The 23,345-nt window shown below is 37.4% G+C and overlaps 1 protein-coding gene across 1 annotated transcript in view; it reads left to right on the forward strand.

The window, feature by feature from the left end:
- fbxl17 (F-box and leucine-rich repeat protein 17) overlaps positions 1 to 23,345 on the forward strand; it is a 235,021-nt gene that overhangs the window by 205,625 nt on the left and 6,051 nt on the right. Inside the window, exon 10 of the mRNA XM_044110586.1 lies at positions 5,670 to 5,812. Within this exon, the coding sequence (XP_043966521.1) occupies positions 5,670 to 5,812 (143 nt within the window). The remainder of the gene's footprint in view (positions 1 to 5,669; positions 5,813 to 23,345) is intronic.

The raw sequence follows: 23,345 nt of genomic DNA on the forward strand, positions 1-23,345 counted from the left end.
TGCAGGACTTTAATTGGGTCTGATTTAGGTGCCAAACAGAGCTATGAATTCCTATTTAAAATTTTTTAAATGGACACAGTAAAGCTTCATAGATCACAAACTTTGAAGAATCTGTTTTTAGTGTTGAATAATCCAGTCCAGAACTGGCAGTTCTAGGTGCTCCATATTTTGAAAATCATCTTGTCTGAATTGGTCCAGTGTGGAAATAAATAAGCAACATAACCCTTCCACACTAATTGTTATGTGCGATGAAGCACAGATATATCAAAAGTCAGCAATGTTAATTTTTTTATGTTGAAATAGCATAAAAAGAACTGAGAAAGATTTGTGGTGAAAAAATGTTCACACTACAAACAAATACAGTTCATCTTTGATTTATGTGTATTGTCACATCTTTGAAATACATGCTGTTATCAGAAGTACTGCAAAGTCATGCAAGTCATGGAGGGGTGTGTACAGTTTAATATAACAGCAATAATGATATAGCATCATTTAGGAGAATGTAATAAGTGAATATCTAATAAGGCTGTAAATGATGCCCAAGCACAGAAACGACATTTTCAAAGGTAGAGGACATCTTCTCAAGTTTCAGTCATCAAAATGTTGACCACTTCCTGACCTTGGTTTCAAAGAGTAAAGTTATTTTAACCTGAAACTACCAGATGTTGGAATAAATTCATCCTTCATAGTATCAGAAAACATATTCTGCCTCAGCTGAGAAACGCAATAAGTTATGAAATCCCTATCTGGGTATTTAATGGAGTAAATGAAACACCAGAGATTTATGGTTTTACTCAGTTGTTCACCTTTGGTTGACATTTGTGACAGTAGTTTCAAACTGAAAGGTTTGAGTTTAGCTTTTGCTTAAAATATACAAATCCTTCTGAATTCAGGTCTCTGATCTTGGCATGATAGGCGACCCAAGGAGTGAATTTCCAATCTGTTTTATTAATTTATTTATAACTGTTTTTTTAAAGTATTGACAAGACGTTATAAAAGCTTCCACACAGACCCCCCCCCCACACACACACACACGCAGACACACAGGCAGATTGATCCTAAAGCCATTTTCAGGCAGGGCAGCAGAGTGTGTCCTCATTACTGTCTTTGACTGTGTAGTCACCAGCTCCTAGCAGCTAAATAGGATTTTGCCATCTTTTATTTATTTATTTTTTCGGTTTTTTCACCTCAACTTCTCTTGCATGTTACTTCATCTGCGCCTCAGACAGCAAATCAGTAAGGTGCAGGAAAGACAATTCCCTGTCCTCGTGCTCTTCTTTACACCATCTGAATTTTTTAGTCATTTCTCTCACAGTTTTCATTATGGTATTATAAACTGTGAAAAAATAAATGTAGGTGTATTTAAAATAAATGTACAAAATGTTGCATCATTTATAATCATCAAAAGACACTGTTAAATATTGAGTTATTTCAAAATAAATGTTCACATATTGAAATCTAATCGCATTTTTCAGTTGTTTACATAAAAAGAAACCAAGTAAAAATCAATATTCACTGTATTAAACAAAATGTACATATAAAAATATATCTTAAACGATAAAAAAAGAAAAACCACAAGACCTACCGTGTAATGACTAGTGTCAATAGTACTGGTTGAGCACCAGATGGTAACCCTTTCAGTGCTGTCCAGACTGTAAGAGGAAAAGTTAAACCAGTACAGCTTCCACTCACAATCCATGTCAGCCTGAAAATGGAGAAAACTTCCTTCATAATCTTCTGATTATACTTTCAGAAAGGAGTTTCAGAGGTGTTCTCTCTTGTGATCACTTTGCTAACACGTGACGTACTCCTGACTGTTAGACTTATAAATATGCAGTATATTGTCAGCTATATGTGCCAGATTTGACAGATTAGGATCAAAGCAATCTCAGTTGAATAGAAATCATCTCTGAATTGATAGCACCATTGCCATGCTCTGTAGTCATAAAAATGAGAATGAGAAGTTTAGAAGAATACAAATTCTGTAGAGGTGTATGACTGAGGAAACAATAAATCATAATAAATCAAGTAACACTACATAACCTTTAATTACTTAAAATCCTGCCTTTTATGGAACAGTAGCACATAAAACAATCATTGTTGAAACGCAGTATCCTAGGGTAAAATATGGCGATGGCAGCATCATGCTGCCACCACCATGTTCCATTTCAAGCTTGTTTGAAATGGAAGGGAGTTTTGGGTATTATACAAACACAAATGAACAAATCTTTGAGTCTTAAGTCTGAAAGCTACTTTGTGTTGGTCTGTCTCATTTTGCTCATATTTATGTCTGTGACAGATAATCTAAAACAAAATGATCATGTAGTGTTGCTGAATTGGTGTATTCTCTTGATTGAAGACCGAACAGAGAAAGCAGCAAGCTTATCTGGTTTATACGTTGGACAAATGTCCTGGTTGATTGTTGAACAAACAAGTCTCAATAGCGAACTTAAATTTGTATGGCTAAGACTTTATTTGACTCTGATTGATCAATTTCACAGCTTTATAAACTAATGGTATTGTATTTGTGTCTCTCTTTCCTTGTATTGATTTCCAGCTGGAATATATACGAAACAGATTTAAATGTGTTAGTCACTGGAGGCAGCTTGAGAGCAGCACAGTTATTAGGAGATGCATACACCGTTCTTAACATCAAGCTGATCTCTGCATTTTGCCTTGAATGCTTTCTTGTCATGCTGTGGGAAGAAGAGGTGAATTAAAGGAATCAGGAGTGTGTGTTTGGTAAAGGAAAAGTTGAAAAGAACCCACATTTGATTTGTGTAAGTGCAAAACATTTTTTTTTTATCTCCCTTTTCTTCCGAGCAGCAGTGATATGTATATCTTTACTTAAAATGAAAGGCCAGAACCCAGGTAATCAAAGTTTGGATCATGTGACTGAAAATGATGAAGGCAAGTTTTTATTTACTTTAATCTATTCCAGTTTTTCATATTGTTCAGCTCATAGACAAATAAGTGTTTCTAGTGTGTGCATACTCTACAACATTATCATTTGGTCACCTCATGTTCTTTAAAGCTATCTGACTTACTAAAGCGTCTTCTGCCATTTTCCTTTTTTACATGAAACATACTGTAGCTTCAAAGCAGCTTTACTGCCTGTTTAGCTATAATGTACCATTATGCATGGCATGATGGAGCACAAAAGGAACCACATGTGGTGTGCTTCAAATGGCCTAAGCTATATATTACACATGTAACATACTATATGCATGTGTGTGTGTGTGTGCGTGTATGCGTGGAGGCGTCTACCTTACACAGCAGGAAAAGGATTCAGGGACACGGAGAACAGAGCGTAGGATTATGCATTTCCCTTTTCCTGTGGGAAAAAGGCTCCCTCACCTCTAACACACATTTATACACACTTTGACTGGGCTGGTAGTCATACTCAATGTGCAGTAACATTGTTGATGTGCTGACTGTGTGTTATTTAATATTGCACTATGGGAACTGCTTGTCATAAAAGTGAGAAGGTGAGGAGAAGACTTTTTCTACTTTACTGAGGTGGAGATGTCTCAAACTTGTTCCTGAAACACAAAAAGGTTGGAGTAAAATGGATTTTTGCAAATGAGAAACAACATCAGGGCTAAGAAGCTATTTGAAGAGGCTGTCAAAGGCTTTCTCAGTCTTTACCTTCCTGCTTTCATCTTTCCCTCACTGCTTATCCTTCCTTCTTCTTTTGTGTTCTCATTAGCGATGGTTGTGAGAATGAAGAACAAAGCCCAGGAACTGCCAATCGATCCCCAAACACAGCCGTCAATTGACTGATTGAGCACAGGTCTCAGGGATGCACACAGCAATTGATGCGGCAAAGACTGATGAGAGAGATTGTTGTGCGTCTGTTTGCATTTGTGTGTTCATATATCAAGACTCTGAGCCAGATTACAGAAGATGTTTTCTCACTTTGTTCGCTGTACATTTTTAATTTGTCACTATATCAAGACATTTTCTTTGACATTACTGTCAAAGAAAATGTAGCTTTGCTCTGAAGGCTCCATGCGCTCAGCATCAATATAATTTCCAAATTTATATTAGGTCTTTAATCACTTATTTGTTTCAGGGTGGATTAAAAAAATTACTGTCTATAGGCTGAAATTTATAAATGTATGAATAAATGCCCTTTAGCACGTTGCAGAGAAACCACTTGGTTTTTGTAGCCACTCATAAGTTGTTTGCCTTAAATCTGACAGGATATTTTCTGTCTCTTCTTGGCAGAACTATTAGTTAATTTAAAATGCTTGGCTTTCTGAAACTGACTGAGGTTTTAAGCATAATCCTCAATTTTCCCTCAAAAGTTTTGATGTGTGTCTGGGAGCATTGTCTTTATGAAACACAATTTTAACCATTTATTATTTACTTTCAGGTTGCATTTAATAATTTTGGATGTAGTATTTGAACCTCATTTTCCCACTACTTGTTTAAGTACCACTGGCTTTGAATCAGAGCCTCAGCATCATGCGACCACCACTGTGGTTAACAGTTTCTGCAGTAATTTTGGGGCTAAGAGCCTCCAAAACTTTATACTTTCAGTTGTGTAAATAGCTCAACTTTGATCTCTTACACTAAATATTTTCTCCTTGATACGTTTGGTTTTTTAATGTTGAATATGCCGAGACTGGTGCTCCAGCGTTTCACTATTGATGATAGGCCTGGTGGTTGCTGGCATGTTGATTATTCTATTTGATTTCTTTCCATCTAAAGTAGGCGAGGATTAAATTTTGGGTTTGGGGTAAAAAGCCAACCAGTGTGTATAAACTCTAAAATTTTTCATGGAGCGATCAAATATCCAGTCGGCTTTATGGCAAATATTGGTTCGTGGCTAGAAACCAATATTTCTAGCCAAGAACACTTTACTACAGGACATTTATCCAAACACTGGTACAACATATTTGAGCCTTTAACCATAGTTTTGACCCTGCATTGATTAGAGCAACTATACAATAAATTCAAATTTATGCAGCTAATTATATTTTGTAAAAATCTCTTTTTTATTTTCTTGTGTTATCTTTCTGCTCCATAAAAAGAGGGTTTTAATATGAAATCAATGACATTTATGGTTGCAATCTTCCATCCATTTTCTGTCCACCCTTGTCCCTGATGGGGTCGGGAGGGTTGCTGGTGCCAATCTCCAGCTACGTTGGTTGCAATCAGTGTATTCAAATTCAACCTTTGTCCTTTCACACTCTCTTTGCTGGTTTAACAACGCCCCCAGTGACAAACACATTTGTTTTTGCTGGATACTTACCTTGGCACTTTGCTTCTTCCCTTGGCACCACCCAACAAAACATGCAAAATTATATCATGCACTGGCATCGAGTCACACTTTGCTTTGGCACTGTGTCATTGTCAATGCCTTTCAGTGTTGCGACTCATGCCAACAATCTGACGTATGACTCCTGCAGCTGTCTGAACAAACATGGGTGTGTGCGTGAGTTTTCAATATGCAAGCATGAGCAGATTTCTTTCAAGGTGTCGACTAAACGTCAAATTCGTGTCACAGCTATTCAGATGATCTGCCCTGATTTTGACTCAAATTTCTCTGAGTCCCTGAGGAACAGTGTTGCTTCCACATTTGCATGAGAAAAGGTTTTCACACTAACACCTTTTCTGTTTTTCTTCCCTATTCCCCTATTTCTCCCCCTCAATGCCCACAGCTTTGATAGCCATAGGCCAGTACAGCAGTACCATAGAGACCGTGGATGCTGGCTGGTGCAAAGACATCACAGACCAAGGAGCCACACAAATCGCTCAAAGCAGCAAGTCCCTCCGATACCTGGGCCTCATGAGATGTGACAAGGTAACAAGGCTTAACACTAAACTTGTGGCTGCAGCAGATGATTGCTTAGTGTGTGTTTGTGTGTGGGCGTGTGCTCACATACTGTGGCAGAAAGTCATGTGAATGTAAATTTGTGTGCATGTACCCGAGCAAAGTTTTTTTTTTTTTTTCTAGAGAAGGTAATGATGATAAAAATGGAAATTCAAATATCTAGGTTTTAAACACTCTCAAGGAAAACAAGGAATATAACAAGACCACTAGAGACCTAAAATCTTGGTCTGGAATTGAAGTGATGATTTGCATTTTATAGTCCAAACAAACAGTTGCCATCAGGTGCACCACTGCTTTCTTGAATACATTAGTAACCCCTTTTTCCTCCAATGAATGCACCTAGAAGTGAATCCATGTGTGCATGTGCACAAGGTTGATTGCACCTGTTGTCATTATCAGTAGAAGTAGTGTTAGCATGAGCCACTTTATGCTCAAGGTATTTTCAACATCTTTCCTTTATAGTTCATGTTTATTATGTCGTTCTAAATCTATGTTGTTTATGAACATGAAAGGATAGGAACTAGGATTAGTTATTTCTTCTGTAAAGAACCATGCAATAAGGTTTTAGCCGCTAACCTCCCAGAAAATAGACCAATGCATGTAGTTTAAAACTAATGCAAAACACAGAGGATTCATCTATATCATGCTCCTTGTGTAAAACCTTATTACAGTTAGTGGTATTTTCACTGTTTTGTAAAGCTGCTAACATATACAACTTATATTTATACAAACTAAAGGTAACCACTAAGAGTGAGGCTGCAGGGCACACTCGGCCGTCCTGCAGCGTGGATGTGTGATCATGTTTCTTCCTCATCATTCTCCTCATCATCATTACTATTGGTAGTATTTTCTGAATCTTCTATAACTTTTACTCGATGACATATTGACTGCCACTAACTCACACAGAATGTAATCTGCATTACATTATTTCCCTCCATCTTGAAAATGAGATCCCGTATCTCATGAGATCTCCCATATTAATAAAGCAGACGATAAAAAATTCATAAGCATTATGGATAACGTCTTGATTTGCACGTTTTGCATCTACGTTGTTTCCACCTACATTGTTTTGAGAATATGAGAGAAATAATGAGAAAAACACATCACTGCAAAGAAAATTTGTGCAACAGCTACAAAAATGCCCAAAAGGATTCCAAAAATAGCCGTATGCTATGTTACCATATGTGGCAATTTATGAACTGAACAGGTATGTCATTAGCTAAACAAAATTTGCAGCAATTAACATTTAATACACTCAGAAGTCAGATGATGTGCATGTGCTTTAGAATGTGCTTTTTGAATTTCAGCACAAAATGTCCCTTAAGTGGCCTCTTCTGTTTTTACTGTGTATATCACTGTTAAGGATGATAAGTCATCAAGCAAATGTGAATTAAAATAATTCTCATTTTCAATTATCACAAATTCTTGATGGCAATTTTTGGAGCAAGGACTCCAAAGCATATGAGATCATAGTTGTTACTGCAATCAATCAATGTGTGCATTAGTGAAATCACAAAGGATTTCTTGGATGCAATGCAGTGCAGCGCATGGCGGCCTCACTTCTGTCAGACTGCCCCAGGGCAGCTGTGTCTACAATGTAGCAGCTTACCACCATCAGTGTGTGAATGTGTGTGTGACTGGGTGAATCACTGACGGTAGTGTGAAGCGCTTTGGGGTCTAGACTAGATAAATGCTAAACAAGTACATCCCTTTTACCATAGCCATGCATTCATTAACCCACATGCCAAGAATACGTTCAACCAGATGGATGGACTATTAATTACTCTTGATACCAAAACCTGATCTATACTTTTGGCAGCTAAATTTCAGGGACAGGACAATGGGCATTGAGATGTTGGAAAAGGACTAGGTGTGATATCATGAGTGGGATAAAAGCAGAGGAGAAGGGAGAGAGAGCAGCTGGATTGACTTTTACACTTTATTCTGCAGAGATATGTTTCTGTACCTAAGCCCAAAACCTCAAGGTCTATAAAAAATGTCTCTAGGGATGCTTTAAATAGATTTTTTCTCCTTTTTAGATTTAGAAACATCTTTACATTTGGTTTTGGATTTCACAATCATAAGATCCCCTTGGTATGAGAAGCTAGCTGGTGATAAAAATTTAAAAAAGGGGCACAAGGAATTTTGAGTTATGTTCAAGGCTGTTCAGCAGGTTGGAAACTCATCATTTTTATTTCTTCATTATAAAATCGGTGGATATCTGCAAGTCGTGGCCTCCACGTTGACCCTATGGATTTCTTAGATAAAAATGAATGCTCTCAGATGGTTAAGTGTGTCGAGTGCATCGGTGTATCATATTTATCTATTTAGACTGTAATAAAATTATATTATATGAGGATTTGACAGTGACCCCCATTTGTGAGGTCTCTGGGATGAAGCAGTGTACTCAGTTCACATTACAGCAGACATAAATGTGTATCTATCATATTTATCTGTAAGTAGTAAAGTGAAACAACATTACACAGCAGGTGATCACTCAGGCTCCACTTTCATTTAGTTCACCCCTACCTCACTGACTCATTGACCTAGCAATCGATAGATACAGTCGAGCTAATAAAAACAGGAATGACCCTCAATTTAAATGAAAAAGATAGTTTAATTTATCGTCCCACCTTCCTTTTTAGATGCTACGCCACTTAATTAAGCACAACAACAATGAATATTAACTGCAGTGGCCAAATCGTAAAAAAAAATTCAATCACCTGTTAGGGAGGGTATATTTTTTTCCCAATAAAAATATATCAAATATAATGTAAAGCGTGTTTTCTTACTTAGTAATGTAGTATTGAACATTTTGTTATGCCTACAATTAAAAATCTCAAGAACCAGGTTTGGCCTCAAAAAACCTTATTGACAGATAATGTCAAGTGAATCACTTTTCCAGTAAGGTATAAATGCACGTTTTTGGTTTCTTTATGTGACATTTTTAAATAAATTAGTATAATATTAACTTGATTGCCCCAATTTATGAATTTCAAATTTTAATAATATTTTAAAAAGTTAAATAATGACTGATTTATTTTATTTTATTTTATTTTTTATTTTTTGCAACATTTAAAACTTACTATTTTACAGTTTTACTAGTCTTGCGATTTACATTCAGGAGTGACTTATATGTTTTTGTTCTTTTTTACGAAAAATGTTCGTTCATACTTACGGACATGAGCCAAGAAGTCAACATTACCGTCTGCAGCCCAGATGAAAGCTAATCTTATCTTTTCATTTCTAAAAAAAAAATATGTGACTAATACTGAAGGTGCATTGTAGATATGTTTTTTTTTCTCTTTGTGGCACAGAAAATATGGTAGTCTGATTTAATGTCAAGGTGTTGAGAAACAAACAAAACAAACTATTATATGCTGTTTGATTCCGGGTATTTAAACAGCTGTTTTCAGTTGTATTTTAACAAATGTTTATGGTCTCCTACAGACTTGTATCTTATATATATATATATATATATATATATATATATATATATATATATATATATATATATATATATATATATATTCTTCACTGGCCATCCATCTTGAAGGAGGATAGCAATCCTCTTACATTTTCTACATTTGTTCACTTGGTTGTTGATTGGTAAGAATATAAACTTAAATAATCTAATAACCTTTCCCAGAAGAGGCTCAACTCTCCTAGCTATTCAGTAAAAAAGAAAACATTCCTTGCAGCGATGTACTAATGTCAAAATTAGATCATGACGGGACATATTTGTCTTGATTGTTTAATATGGCTCAGCTGATCTGATTTAAGAATTGCTTGGAAAATCTGCTGTTTTTTCTTAATAACGGAAAATAAGGGGGAAAAGAGCCAGGTGAACACTGAACTTCATGTACCCTTTAGCTGAAAGGTTTTCCAACAACCGTAATTGCTACATTATCCAAGATGGTTCCCAGTAAAAACATGTTCCTGATGAAGGTATTTTCTCCTTTGAAGGCTTTTCCTGCCTTTCGACTTGATGGATGTAAGTTTGTCCAACACTTGCATCCTTGCCCTTGACTGACTCTTCTGAATGTCATTTCCCCTTGCTTTGGGATGTATGCACTTAAGGATCAATCTCAATATTTATACGTCTGCTAACTACCATCTCGCCCATCTAAATGTCAGTGCTGGTGTTTTTCAGATCAAATAATTTATCTCTGCATACCTGTTGTAAATGTTTGCGTTGCGAAAATAAACTGTTCTGTACTCTTCAATGTGCACAAGATGTCCAGGCGATGCTGTTGATTCCCTTACATGGACTTTACTTAGTTTCTTCTACATTGTGTGTCTCTTGAGAAATATGTCACAAATTGCAAAAAAAAAAAAAAAAAAGTAGCTGAAAAGCCTCTCTGAAAAACTGGCTCCTCATAACCTGAAAATCATGTTTGTCGCAAACTTTCCTACAGCGATTTATGTAAATTTTCTAATCTACATTCAGCTTTTTTTAAAATAAATATTTTCTCAGTTTCTCCATCTCTCCCTCAGTACAAAGCCCTCCCTCACAAAGCTGCCAAACAATCCAACGGTGTTGCATTTCAGTGTGTCAGTCTCAAACAAACAATCTTGTGATAACCTTGACACATTGGTGCAGACAAACCAGTCAGCTCTGTGTCTCTGCAGTGTGTAAATTTATTTGAAATTGTCAAAACGTTGTGAATTTTAATCTGGTGGCCTCCTCGGAATGTCAGCTGACTCAGAAAGTGCAGAACTCATTTAGGAACTGTTAACAGGATCCATCTGGCTCCCCTCATGTGCAGCAGTGTGAACGATCCGTTTCCTTCGTCACAGTTTGTATAAACGTGCTTCTGAACTGTATACAGTTGAAAGCCGCGCCGGCCTGAATGTAATGTCCACTGCTGGCGGAGGCGATATGCAACGGTCAGACGTCCCAGCGCAGTGCATGTCAGGGCAATATTCACGCATTTAAGGACATACAGGAGAAAAATCCATGCATCTTTCTGAATGCATTCCTATTTCAGTTATATTTTCAAAAGATGAATCATACACAGTGTTCGTAGCAAAGAATTTGTTCATTTGTTGAGGTTTTTTTTCTGTGTCCTTCCCTTCTTGTCTTTTTGAAAGAGCTCCTTTGTGTGCCGCTGTGTTTATACATGCTCAAAAGCAATGTGTCTGTGTGTAACTCTGGGAGGAATTCATGTTATTTGCTGTTAACGCAGCTCATAATGGAGTATTGAAATCAGAACCCTAAGGCCGGGGCAAATGGCACCCTCCGCCTGCCTCAAACGATTACATCCCTCGGCCCTCTGGGTCCAAACGACCCCATTCTGATGAGGAGAAAGAATGTGATTGATCCAGGCTTGGGCCAAAAAGAAAATCAAATCAATTCATTCAGCCTTCTTTAAGTTGCAACTGTGCCAGGCCTATTGAAGTATTCAGCGTTGAGGAAGAGTATTTTTTTTTATTCCTTTCCTGTTGAAAGGATGGTTTTTCCTCAATACAGTAATATCAGGCCTCAGTAAATCCAGTGACTCTGGCTGTTAGGTATGGTCTCCTCTGTGAGTGAATTACATCTTCCACAAATCTGTTGGAGCATCATGCATTATAGGGAACATATTTTCAGAAAGTACTCTTGTCTGCTTTGGGTCATATATTTGATTGCCTGAGGTCAGTACTTACTCAAAACGCAGAAAAAGACAACCTCGAATGTGGCTCCTTATTTGGAGGCGCCAGGTTAGAGTGTAAATCACCCAGTAAGCTGGAAAAATCCATGAACATTCAACACAAACCTTTCTCCACTCAATGCTTGACTTCCCATGTTTTCTCCAAGTGCTTATTTTAGCTCAGAGCAATAAAGTGATGGATGTAGGATGGAAAGTATATTCTTAGAACTACTGGACAGAATGCACTCTTATATTAATCCTTTATTGTCATATTACACCCACAAACTCTAATGGGTTTTATTAGATTATTGGGTAATATAAGTATTTAATTGTGAAGTGGAAAGAAATTATGCTTGCTGTTTAATGCAGTTTTGGGAGAACAAAAACAACCAGGTTGCCTCAGTGAGAATAAAATTAATATTCTACTGGAGAGAGTCTAGAAGACTTTCTTTAAGATGCAACATTTTTATAGTTTCATTAGGGTGCAATATTCATTACACAAAGTTGCAGAGTATTTAGCTCATGGGTGAACAAATATTCTCAAGGCTAAAAACCACGGCTATGATTCATTTCAGGTTAGTTTACAAGGTTTCAGTAACACATCTTGTTAGTTTATAGCTGAGAAGGGAAACAGAGAAAAAAACATCCTTGACATTACAAGACTTTTCCAAATGTTTCACGAACAAAAGTCAGAAAAGTGGCTCGTACATTTCTGTATTCAGAACCTCTGAGGCAACATGTTTTGGAGCCACCTTTGTCTACAGTTATATGTACATCTCTTAAAGGGGCGGTGTTATGGATATTCCAGACACATAGTGCAATTTTATAGCACAATCAGGTGCTTTCAACCTTCCTCTGCTTTGAAAATGCTGTGTATATCAAACATAACTGAAAAGAAATTGGAAATTTGACTTTCCAATTTGACATTTCCATTATGCTATTTCCAACCGTTCTTAGGAGTCTTGGACTGAGAAAAGGTTCATATATCACCCAACACTCCCCCTTTAAAATATATCTCTACCAGATCTAAAGATCTTTCCAGTCGACCTGTGAATCTTCTGAGCTTTTGAGCTACATTTGACCTCATGTTTGCCACTCTGATTAAAGCTCTTCTATTTCAGCCAGTTAATTTATGTTGATGTCTTCCTTCCTAACTGTACCATTTTCATTTATGGATGATTGTGTAACAGTGCTCCATGAGTGGCTTGGGGATTTGATTATGCTGTAACGATGAAAAGGAGGGTAACTATAAATGCATGGGACACTTAAGAATTTTATCTGAAGCGATTTGACAGCAATAAATCCTTCTTGTATTTCACAATTAGGCTGTACAATGATTTGTTCAATAATGAAAAAGCACTGAAGGGTTGTTAAAAAAAAATTAAAGTCATCAACAAACTCCTGTTTTGCTCCTGCTGATCCATTTATCCAACTTGGAGCTCAGAAACCTCAGAGCTTAGATGAGTCACAGTCTGCCATTTCTAGGGACAATTGGCTGCTCTGATAGAAGCGAGCAACACCAACAAAAACATGTCAGAGGCCAGTTCAAAAGGCCTCAGTCTACAAGAAGTATATTAAATCCAAGATGTAGTTTGCCAAGAATTAACAGAGATGTTGTAGCAACAATTTGGTTGCTGATTTGAGTAGAAACTGAGACAATCAGACTTTAGCAAGCCAACCTCTCTAAAGCAAAATACAGTAACACTGACTAACCAGAACATGTTTCCATCAAAAAAAAAAAAAAAAAAAAGAAAAGCAGCAAGCCTTAGTCTTTCCTGATTTTGAAAGACATATAAGTTTCTGTCAAACACCGAACTGCAACATATCGCCCTCCTTATCTAGATGCTGTTTTCGTGTGTCTCACATACCTTATTTGTTAAGTTGCTGTTTACTGTAATGGGCCCTTTTGGCCACTCAGGTGAACATTTAGAGCCATCGTTCTCCAGTGATGTATCACTTTGGGGATTTCTATCTTCTTCAGCCTCAGTGGAATGTTTTCTTTAAACGTTTTTGTAGCTTGTTGAACCCTTTCATCTTCCTTACCTCCTTTCCCCTTTCCTTCCGTCTCTTTCTCCTCATCTTTTGCATTCCACTCTTTTTCCTCCTCTGGCTCTCCTCCTCCCGCCCCCCCGTTTGCGTTTTCCCCAGCTACTTTTCCACTACTTCATTAGAGTGAAAACAAATGGGGCAGTCCAGGCTGAGAAAGTGAGAGGCAAACTCACACACTCAGCATGAAGCCCGACTAGAAAAATAATGACACTGACTTCCACCAGCCTCTTCAGGGACAGCTGGTGGAGAAAGTAAGAGATATCGCAGGAATGAGATCAGGGAGGGGAGCGGGAAAGAAAACAAAACGCTTGCTTCTGGGAAAGGAAAATAAGAGAAATTATTTAACACGTGTCTGAAACCGTGAGGTTATGAGAGTAAAATTAGATCAGGTGAAACAATAGAGTTAGCGCTGCATATCTGTTTTACAAATTGAGCCCCCAAAAAGTGTTTTGTGTAAGCAGTTTTGAAGTGGCTTCCCATTACCTGGAATGAGGTGGAGTGGCGTTCGGGGAGCAGGAATGAGCACGGCTGCACCCCCAGATACAACATCCAGACAGACCTTGTTAAAAGAGGCAGACGTCCCAATCAATACGGTCATTCCACCGGTGCATCCAGCTGCCTGGGACCGTGCACAGATAGGCACGCCATGGCAATTTGCAGACATAAACCAGGACCTAATTGTTCGGGGCCTGAAGGTTTGGAGTGAGGAAAATAATTATGAAGTATGGCGAGGAGTTAGGAAGCATTTTAACTCTCGTTTAGGAAATGAGAGTTCTGAAGCTCGGCGAAACTTTCTCCAATGGTTCTTGTTATTGGTAACAGCGGGTATCCTCAATTTCAAGGCCCTAATGCAGTGGGGAGTTAGAAGAAAAGCTCCATGCACAGCATCAAGTACTGGAGAGGAGCCCAGCGCTGTACTCACACCAAGATGTTCAAAGTCATGAAAGTAGTTTGAAAGAGTCATTTGCCATTTGTGATTTTCAGTGTAATCTTGGGGACTCATCCCACACAGAAGAGTTGTATTGATTGGTGGTCTTAGCTCAAGCCGCTGCCTGATCATCCCTTCGTCTCTTTCTAAAGGACAGGAGCGCGGGACAGTAAAGGAGACGTGGTGAAGCTGAGAAGTGAGACACTGACAGAGTTCACTGAGCGTCTGAGGTGAATCTCAGAATTGCCCTTCAACAAAATAAATTAAAAAAAAGGATCTTTGAGAAGCGAAGGCCTGACCTCACCTGACTCTTGAGTACACCCGTGCATTTCTTTTCTCTCTTATTCATTCCCCTCTTCCCTCTTTTTTTGCCTCCGATTTCCCTCCGTTTACCGACTTTAAATGAGGACATTCAAGGTTGTTTGAATTTTGGATGCTCCTCACATCATGTTCATTCAATTAGTCAGTTTAAGTGCCCTCCTTGTCCATCTCCCACCCTTTTTTTCTCTCTCCCAAATTGGCGGCTGTTTACTAACCACAACTGAGGTCAATATAATCTTCCAGTTATGGACAAACTGTTTGGCCTGGATTGTCCAGCTTGCCAATCCTGATATGTTTTGGTCTGATAAACCTATGATTTTTTGGGGAGATTCACAGTCAATAAATGTAAGAGCTTTAAATAAAATTTACTGAGTTACTACTGGAGAACATCCAGAAACAAGTCAACTTTGTGACATCTTGGGTTGCAGCTTAGAAAACTAATATTTTCAGTCAAACGTAAATAGAAGAAAAGCTGTAAATGTGGGACTTTTTAAAGATTTATGTTTGTAATGTTACTAAATATAATTAAGGACTGGACTGTTTATGAAGTTGCTATCAGAAGTACTATGCAAAATAAAACCTTTTCTGTTTTACCTCTTAACCAGAGAGTTATATAATTGGATATATTTGGATTATAAGTGATAAACCCATAAAAATGAGTCCATTGAGCAGTGGCAAAAAATAACTCATTTTCATATTTTTTGTTAGTAAATATTTGGAAGTGTTGCATCCATTTGGAGGGTGGTTTAGAAAAAGTCTTCATGTGTCTAAATAGCAATGGCAGTGCCCAGCCCTGTTCATGCTCAGAGATTCGCTCCTTTCTATCTGGCTGAGCTTGAGCTGTTTAGCCAATAAGAATGGACGAAAATGTCAGCCTCTGGAGATACAAAACTAACACCCCCCCCCCAAGAAAAAACCTGCAGCTGTTATTTCAGTAAGAGCTGGTCCTATAAATTTTTGAATTGTTTTCGTAGTATTGTATTCCACTTCATAATTCTGAACTACTTTGAGGTTGTCTCTCATGTTAAATTCCCCAAAATCCATTGCTTGAGATTGTGATGTCACAGTACATGGACAGGCTTCAGAAGATTAATGCTTTTGCAGAAGCTTGTACAGGGCTTTCCTCCACTTTGGAGCTTTTTCTAATAGAGAGAAAACTTGACAGTAATTGCATTGCTCTCATTACAATATCAAAAATTAACCCATAATCCGGGCTAATCAGTGCAATCAGCGACGTCTATGAAGTCACAGAGTGATGCTTCACTCTACATTTGTGATTTCAACCCATTCAGAACTTATTCACTTTAAACAGTCACCACTAATTTTGTGTCACATGTTTTTTGCAGAGGGCAAGATGTCCTTATTTATTCCTTCATTTAGGAGAACAGGGTGATCACATGAAACAAATAATTAAACTCAATCAATCTGTCAGGAATTCTGCTTTGGCTTGACCTTCAATAAGCCACTGTGGAATTTCCTCTGCTTGGTTCTTGTTTGTCTTTCTGTGTATTTATGTGCATCCATGTTGCAGCCTATTACTTATTTCCTTATGAGGCCAAAAGCAGTCTTTATTGACATCTGTTGTCTGAACAGGTCTGCAATGTATCATTTCTAGTTACAACATTGTGCGGCATTCTTCTAATTTGACTTTAGACCCTCTAACACAGTGTGGGCGTGGGTGTGTGTGTGTAGGGCGAGTCTGAGTTGTCTGCAAATTTTGTTTTAGGGAAGATTTACTGTGCGGCTTTGTGTGGATTAGAGATACAAAACACGCCGGCTCTGTAGTCGGACACAAAAACCAACAAACAAAAAAATCTGCAAACATCCTATTTTCATCTCCAAAGAAAACCAAAAAAATTTATGAGGTTGAACTGTGTGTTTTGTGTGTGTGTGTGTGTGTGTTTTCTATGTCCAGGTCTTTCAAGGATTGGGTTAAGGTTACATGACATCATCCCCCTGCTCCTGAAATGAAAGGCCCATTCTACATTTTTTTTTTTTTTTTTTAAATTTCCCTTTAGCAGAAACTGTGTCTATTTGTACAAGCCCAGTTTGGAATTCAAATTATTTTTGCTATAGTTATTTAGCTCAGGTTCACAAGGAATGATATCGCAGAGCATTTTTTCAGACTAAAGATCCAGTTCATGTACAATTATATAAAGTATGACTTCTTCCAAGCTCAGTCCAAAGTACTACAGCTTATTTCACTGCAACCCAATTACTGTATACAGTCAAATTCAGATACTATTACATTTATCAAATTGAATTCAAATTATTTTAGAAAGTCATATCGGCTTGCATTAGGTCAGGTTTGCTAGTAGTCCCTCATCCAGAGCATGCATATAGCAAAATTTGAAAGGAACCACTTAAACCTCTAGCAGAACCCGACTCAGCATGAGCCGCCATCCGCCATGACTGACTGGAGTTTGAGAGGAAAGAAAGGAGACAGAAATTGCTTTTTGTGCTAAAGAAAGTCAAATAATGTACTGAATTCTGAGTACTGTGAATGGCTTCACCCACAAAAGCGGAACAAAGAAACTATTGGCCAGGAACACTTTCTATGGCAACACGAGTGCACAAGGGAACTGACAGCAAAAGCTCCCACAAGGCTTCCAGGAAAGAGACAGAATCACTTGCCAGGAGTACTTTCTATGGGAAATGGAAACGGAAAGAGTCCTCATAGTTTATGCCAGAACTCAGTCCGGGGTTTTGTCCACAGGAAAAAAATCACCTAAATAAAGAAGCAGTGGCTAAGAGCGCTTAGTCTAGAACAAAATGTGAATAATACACAGGTGAACAGCTCAGTTGATGGCTAAATTCAGGTAAGAAACATGGTTATAAACAAAGTGTCTAAGCTAGAAGGACTTTCTTAAAAGAAAGAAAAGAAAATGGACAAATAATAACAGCAGAAACTCTTTCCTGCAGTCCTTGACATAGCTTAGATCACTTTGTTTATCCTTTCAGAATTACAATCCTTGGAATTGTACTTTCTACACACGTTAGTGTAGTATGTCACCACACCTCCTAGTTTAGTTGCTTTCATTTTAGCTTTCGCTAAAAGATTTTTCAGGACAGTGTTGCCCATCTTTTTTGAGTCTGAGACCGACAGAGAAATGATGTAAGGCCTCCTGAATTATGGTATGTTTTTACCCCAGTCTACAGAGATAACAAAGCCAACATAGAAAAGAGATTCTACTCGGCCCTTTTCACATTCCTCTAGTTACCTTTGTCACGCATGATGGAGTGTGGGGTTTACAGACCTGGCCTCCAGAACCTCTTTTGCTGACCCTGTTCAGTAGAGCCGCCATTCCTCTTTTTGTGTGAGTGTATGTAGTGACACCCTGCTTTTCAGTTCTGCTCCAGTCTGACAATGTGCAGGGATGAGAAGGACCAGACCTTAGATGTCGCAAGCAGTGCCTGATCTGGTTTTTAAAAGCACATTCAGAGCCATGCACCACAGATTTCTGTGGTGCATGGCTGTGCTTTCTGGGACTCTCTGAGCTTAATCAAAATGACTAAGCTCAGGCTTTCTGTCGTGAAAAGCAGTCTATTTCCTAAGCTTCTGAGCCAAAGCATCAATCATTCATTTAGAAATCTTGAATCCTTCAGATAAAATTGCTGGGACTTCTTTTGTGCTCTTGTGCTCTTTAAATCTCCTTTTTTGTTATCTTATTTCTTTTCTATCCATTTCTTTTCTCCTCCTCCCTCAACAAAGAGGAGAACTATCTCTGCTTTGCAGCTACTCTTTACCAAACTTTACAACTGGGGCTCTTTTTCTGAGCAGTTTTAAAGGCCGTAAATCTGACCTGTGTAAATCTAGACTTGTTTAAGCTGTGTTGAGCTATGACCTGATGCACTGCATTCTTCTGCTGTCTAAACAAGCCTTTTTTAAACATTTACCCCAAATGTATTTACTAGTTGAATGATACACTGTTTACATGGGAGTAGACAGGGAGAAGGGGGTATTTGTCTCTCTTTATGGGCCGGGAGTAGCCATGGCTGCCACATCGCCTAGGTAAGAAAAAAAGAAATGAAATATCATAATGCAAACTTGGGCTGAATTTAATGAAAACACAAAGGAAATGAAAAGACATTTGGCTGTTTTGCGGAAAAAGAATGGTTCAACTACCAATAAAGCACTGTGGATTTTCATGGGGTAGTTGTATTTTTTCCGCTTCTATTTTCCTAGCCTGATTGTTAGGTGTACTCTGAGGATGCCCTAATCTTGACAGTCTAATTTGACATCCATCTTTAAATTTGTATTGCTGATTATCAATTTACAGCCCCTTTCTTCCCTTCTTTTGAGCTGGGGAATTGAGCTGCTGCTGCATGACTCAACTTTACGACTGCTTTTACTGCCCTGCTCACTGGGAGAAGGCCAGGCGTTTGCAGTAAATGTATATTTTACATGGTGTTAGAGTGCATTTGCATCAGTGGATTAGTATTGGAGCACTCTGCTTTTGTCTGCTGTTATTTACAGTTGCTCTCAAAAAGTGTACACACCCCTGTTAGAAAGTCAAGTTTTTCTGTGATTTTTTTTTTTTTAAATGAGTCCATGAAATATGATTTATACATTTGTTCTTTCATTTATGTCCATAAATGTGAGATGTATTCTGCAAAAACCCTTTGTTATAAAATAACAAAAGGATGCAGTGACCTGATTACATAAATATGGATATCTTTAAATGAAGGCTATTATTTTTCAGTGTCACCTCAATTTAATGACTTTGTGAAATCAGAACAACAACAAAAACAATGAACATGGGCAGCCAGGTATAGAACTAAAGTTGATTGAAAATCTGGGAGATCATGTCAAGTATTGAAATGTCATCTTAATCTGAAAGAGACTTTTTGAAAGCTATATCAGCAAACATTGCTGAGATCAAAATGAGATATGCTGACAGTGAAAAATCCTTCCTAAAGATTAAATGCTGAAATCAATTCAAACAATGGTTTAATATAGCATTTGTTTCAGAGCATTCACATTTCTGCCTTTTTGGGGGTTTTAATTTAATTTCTTTTTAAAATTTGAAATAATTTATCATGGTCTCGTTTTTCTGTTCAGCTGTCTGATTCTAAAGCTGCGCTCTCACTGCATTCTCATTTGCTGCTTTGCATGTTCATAAAAAAAAAATGCTTTCTGCTAAACAACTAATCCAGCACATATTTTTTGTTTTTCTCCTGTCGTATTGTACTGTCTGACAACAGCACATTACCCGTCAGGATGAATTACACCGAGCTTAGATCCAGAGGGCAGCATCTTTGAAGTTAAAATGGGGGAAAATACCATAAGTACAGGCTTGAGTCCAGATAGCTGCGACTGCTCTCCCAGATGCTTCTCAGAGATTAGAATCATCAGTGTGCAGTGATCTGCTCCATCATATGGCTCTCCTACAGATTTGGCAGCTGGTTTGAAAGGAGGGCTGTATAGGCCGGGCTACTGAGTCTGGACTAAATGAGGGGAAACTAAGAAAGGGAGAAAAAAAAATCTATCCAAGTGCCACATATTTGAAACACTACCCCAGGGATTTTATTCTAGTGTTCTCAAGTATATTTTAAGTTTATGTCGCCTAGCAGCAAAATATTATCAAGCAACTTTTTTTCTAGTAACAAATTTGCTCTCTAGGAAGAAAAAGATTTTTCAGTTTCAGGGGTGCAAATGCAACCAGAGACCTCACCTTTGTATAAACCAGTTGGATTCGGTATTTGGTGTGACCTTCATATCTCACATCAGCTCTAAGCCGCAAATACCAACCAGGTGTGGCGATATGATCACATATCATTCAATATACCACAGAGCAATGCAAAGGATATATAACACAACAGTGCTAGAGCTGAAAGGATGAAAACTACAGAGACTTACTCTGAAATTTTTTTACAACAGGGGCTTATTTAGAAAAGAAAAAAATATTTAGTTATTGAGCTTCTAGCCCTTTAATCTTTATTACTGCTATATCCACAATAAACACTATGTTCTAATTAAAGATATCAGGACACAAAGTCATCATTTATTCAAAAAATCAAAGCTGAAATGAAAAGTGGGGAAAAAAAGTCGTCTTTAGGAATAAAAGCAAATAACAGGCCGTTGTTGAACTCACATTTAGAAAATTTACTCTGAAATTGTTCTTCAGAAATTGTAAGACCCCTTGTATGCTTGTGTGGAAAACCTGAGTGCTTCGAAGTAAAAAAAAAATAAAAAATCCATATTATATTTATCGCAAGAAAGGATATATAGTCATCTCCAAACAATCTGGAGTCCATTGTTTTATAATGATCCATTGCTTGTAGATAATGGTTACCAATAGAGATCAAGCAATAGAAAGAGCCTATTTATTCATGGTTCTAACACAAATAAGTCATTATAAATAATATTCATTGTTTGCAAAAGTTTTATAAATGTTTTATGTCTTATGAATTTTTAATTATTGATACATTCTGGTTCATATTTAAAGAAAAGTCTTTCTACTTTGATCTAGAGATTACCAAATGCATCCTGGAATCCCTAAAGACTCCAGAATAAAACAAAAAAACCCTTCAGGATTCCTAGCAAATATGTTCTAAAGTTCCACATAGTGAGCATCACAAGTCTAACACGCTATAGTTATCACCTCGTGTGTGAATTTCTCGCAGCTCAGATGTCGTAAAAATGACCAATTAGAAATTTCTTCATCTTATGCTACCCTCAGCTGATCCTCTGTCAACGCAAATGAAGATTCACTCACTAAAAGCTGGGAGAAACTCAGGATGATGGCAGCCTGACCTACACTCTGATTAACTCAGCTAATAATTATATTACTACCTAAGGGACTTCATACAGTCTTGAATAATAATGAATAATCGGTGTGTATTATAAGGGACACACTAAATTTAGACATGAAAGGATGTAATCTTTCACAAAATGTTTCTTTTTTTTTCCTCATGCGTAGACTCGTGACACATTTCTTAATACACCAACAAACTTATCAATATTTAGTGTGGGAAATTGAAAATATTTAATTACTTTCACTATGGCAGTAATTTAAAATAGAAGTATCCTGTACAACAGATACAATTTGTTTTAAATGAGATACCAAACCACTGAAATTCTTTATTCTGCTGCAGTGATAAAATTTCACACCCAGCATAATGATTGTATCAGGAAGATTTGATTTGACTCATTTGAAGCCTGTTGCTGTAATTAAATATCACCATAAAAAAAAATAAACACAAACTAAAAGTTTTTCTGCATTCTGATTAGGAGCAACAAAACAGAGGTCACCACAGTTGTTACTCTTCTCACGATTTCCGTCAAAGCAATCCAGCGCTGGCTCAAACATTTAGCATTCCCATAACCAGCAATTAGCATATGATTCAGCATTTTGATTGGAGTTGTGTGTGCGAAGTTCGCTCAGCAAGTGAAGCTGCACTAAATTAGCATTAATGAATGTTATGGCTTCTCATCAGTGTGACAGGTCTATTCTTTAGATCTGTTTTAATTGTAATTAAGACCTGATTAACAAGCTGGGGGATGTTCCTTACTCAGTTCAGGAATGTAGCATAATATGCAATGAAGGCAATCAGGGAGTTGTCATTTTATTTGTTAATGAGGCTCGCCCAGATGTCAAAACAAACTTAACTTATTGTCTCTAAAGCAGCTATGTTTGAAGCCCTCTGTTAATCTGCTCCCCTCTTCATCTTTGTTTTTTTATGAGTTGAGTTAAATGCCTACTTTTTGTTTATGTGGAATAAAAAGAATAAGTATTTGCCTCTAATTTAAACCTCATTAGAGACTTCATTGTAATAAGTTTTATAAATATCATTATGTTGAACTTTAAAGTGGTTGCGTGGAGTAGTTATCCGCATTCAGTGTCTTTGTTTGGAGTAGACAGTGGTAAGAGTTATTCATTTTGAAACATTAAAGAAAATTGTGTCGAAAGACAAGAGCAGGATAACCTTTCAACCAATTAAACTGTAACTGCACACACTGGAGCTGCTTAATTTTTCCCTGAGCCATGACTTATGGTTCCTCTTGTATGAAGTTAAAGTTGAATAAAGTTGTATAAAGTTGAATGATAACAATAGCAAAGATGATGGAATTATTTCTTTTTTGGGAAATCTAAATGAGACATTTTATATAGGCAAAGGCTCTTGAATGGGGAGACATGCTCAAAAATCCCTTGTTAGATTCTACTAAACAGTAGCAGCATGTTTCAGTTTATACTGTTTATACTGATATTGCTTGCATGAGAGAAAATTACATTTTAATCAACCTTTGTGCACATAAGTGAAATAGTGAAAAAAAAAAAATACTTTAAGATTTACTTTGTTGTTTGGGACCTAAATGTCTTTTTTTTTTCTTTTTTTTCCCCGTATTTTGAAAACATTTCAAGGTGAACTTAAGGTACTTTATTGCCGTCTCCATCTTTTTAAAAGGAAAGATGTGGTGAAGTGGTTAAAGTCTGTTTTGCTGAGTCACCAAGCAGTGTAGTCAAAACATTGCACTGAACTGACTGGTAAAGGGGCCGACCGGTTTTGTCAACTGATGTAGTGAGAATAGATGAAATGTGCGACTAGACAGCTGGAGGATTTAGAAGCA

The sequence above is a fragment of the Gambusia affinis genome, linkage group LG03 (assembly GCF_019740435.1).
Source record: "Gambusia affinis linkage group LG03, SWU_Gaff_1.0, whole genome shotgun sequence".
In the NCBI taxonomy this organism is placed as follows: domain Eukaryota; kingdom Metazoa; phylum Chordata; class Actinopteri; order Cyprinodontiformes; family Poeciliidae; genus Gambusia; species Gambusia affinis.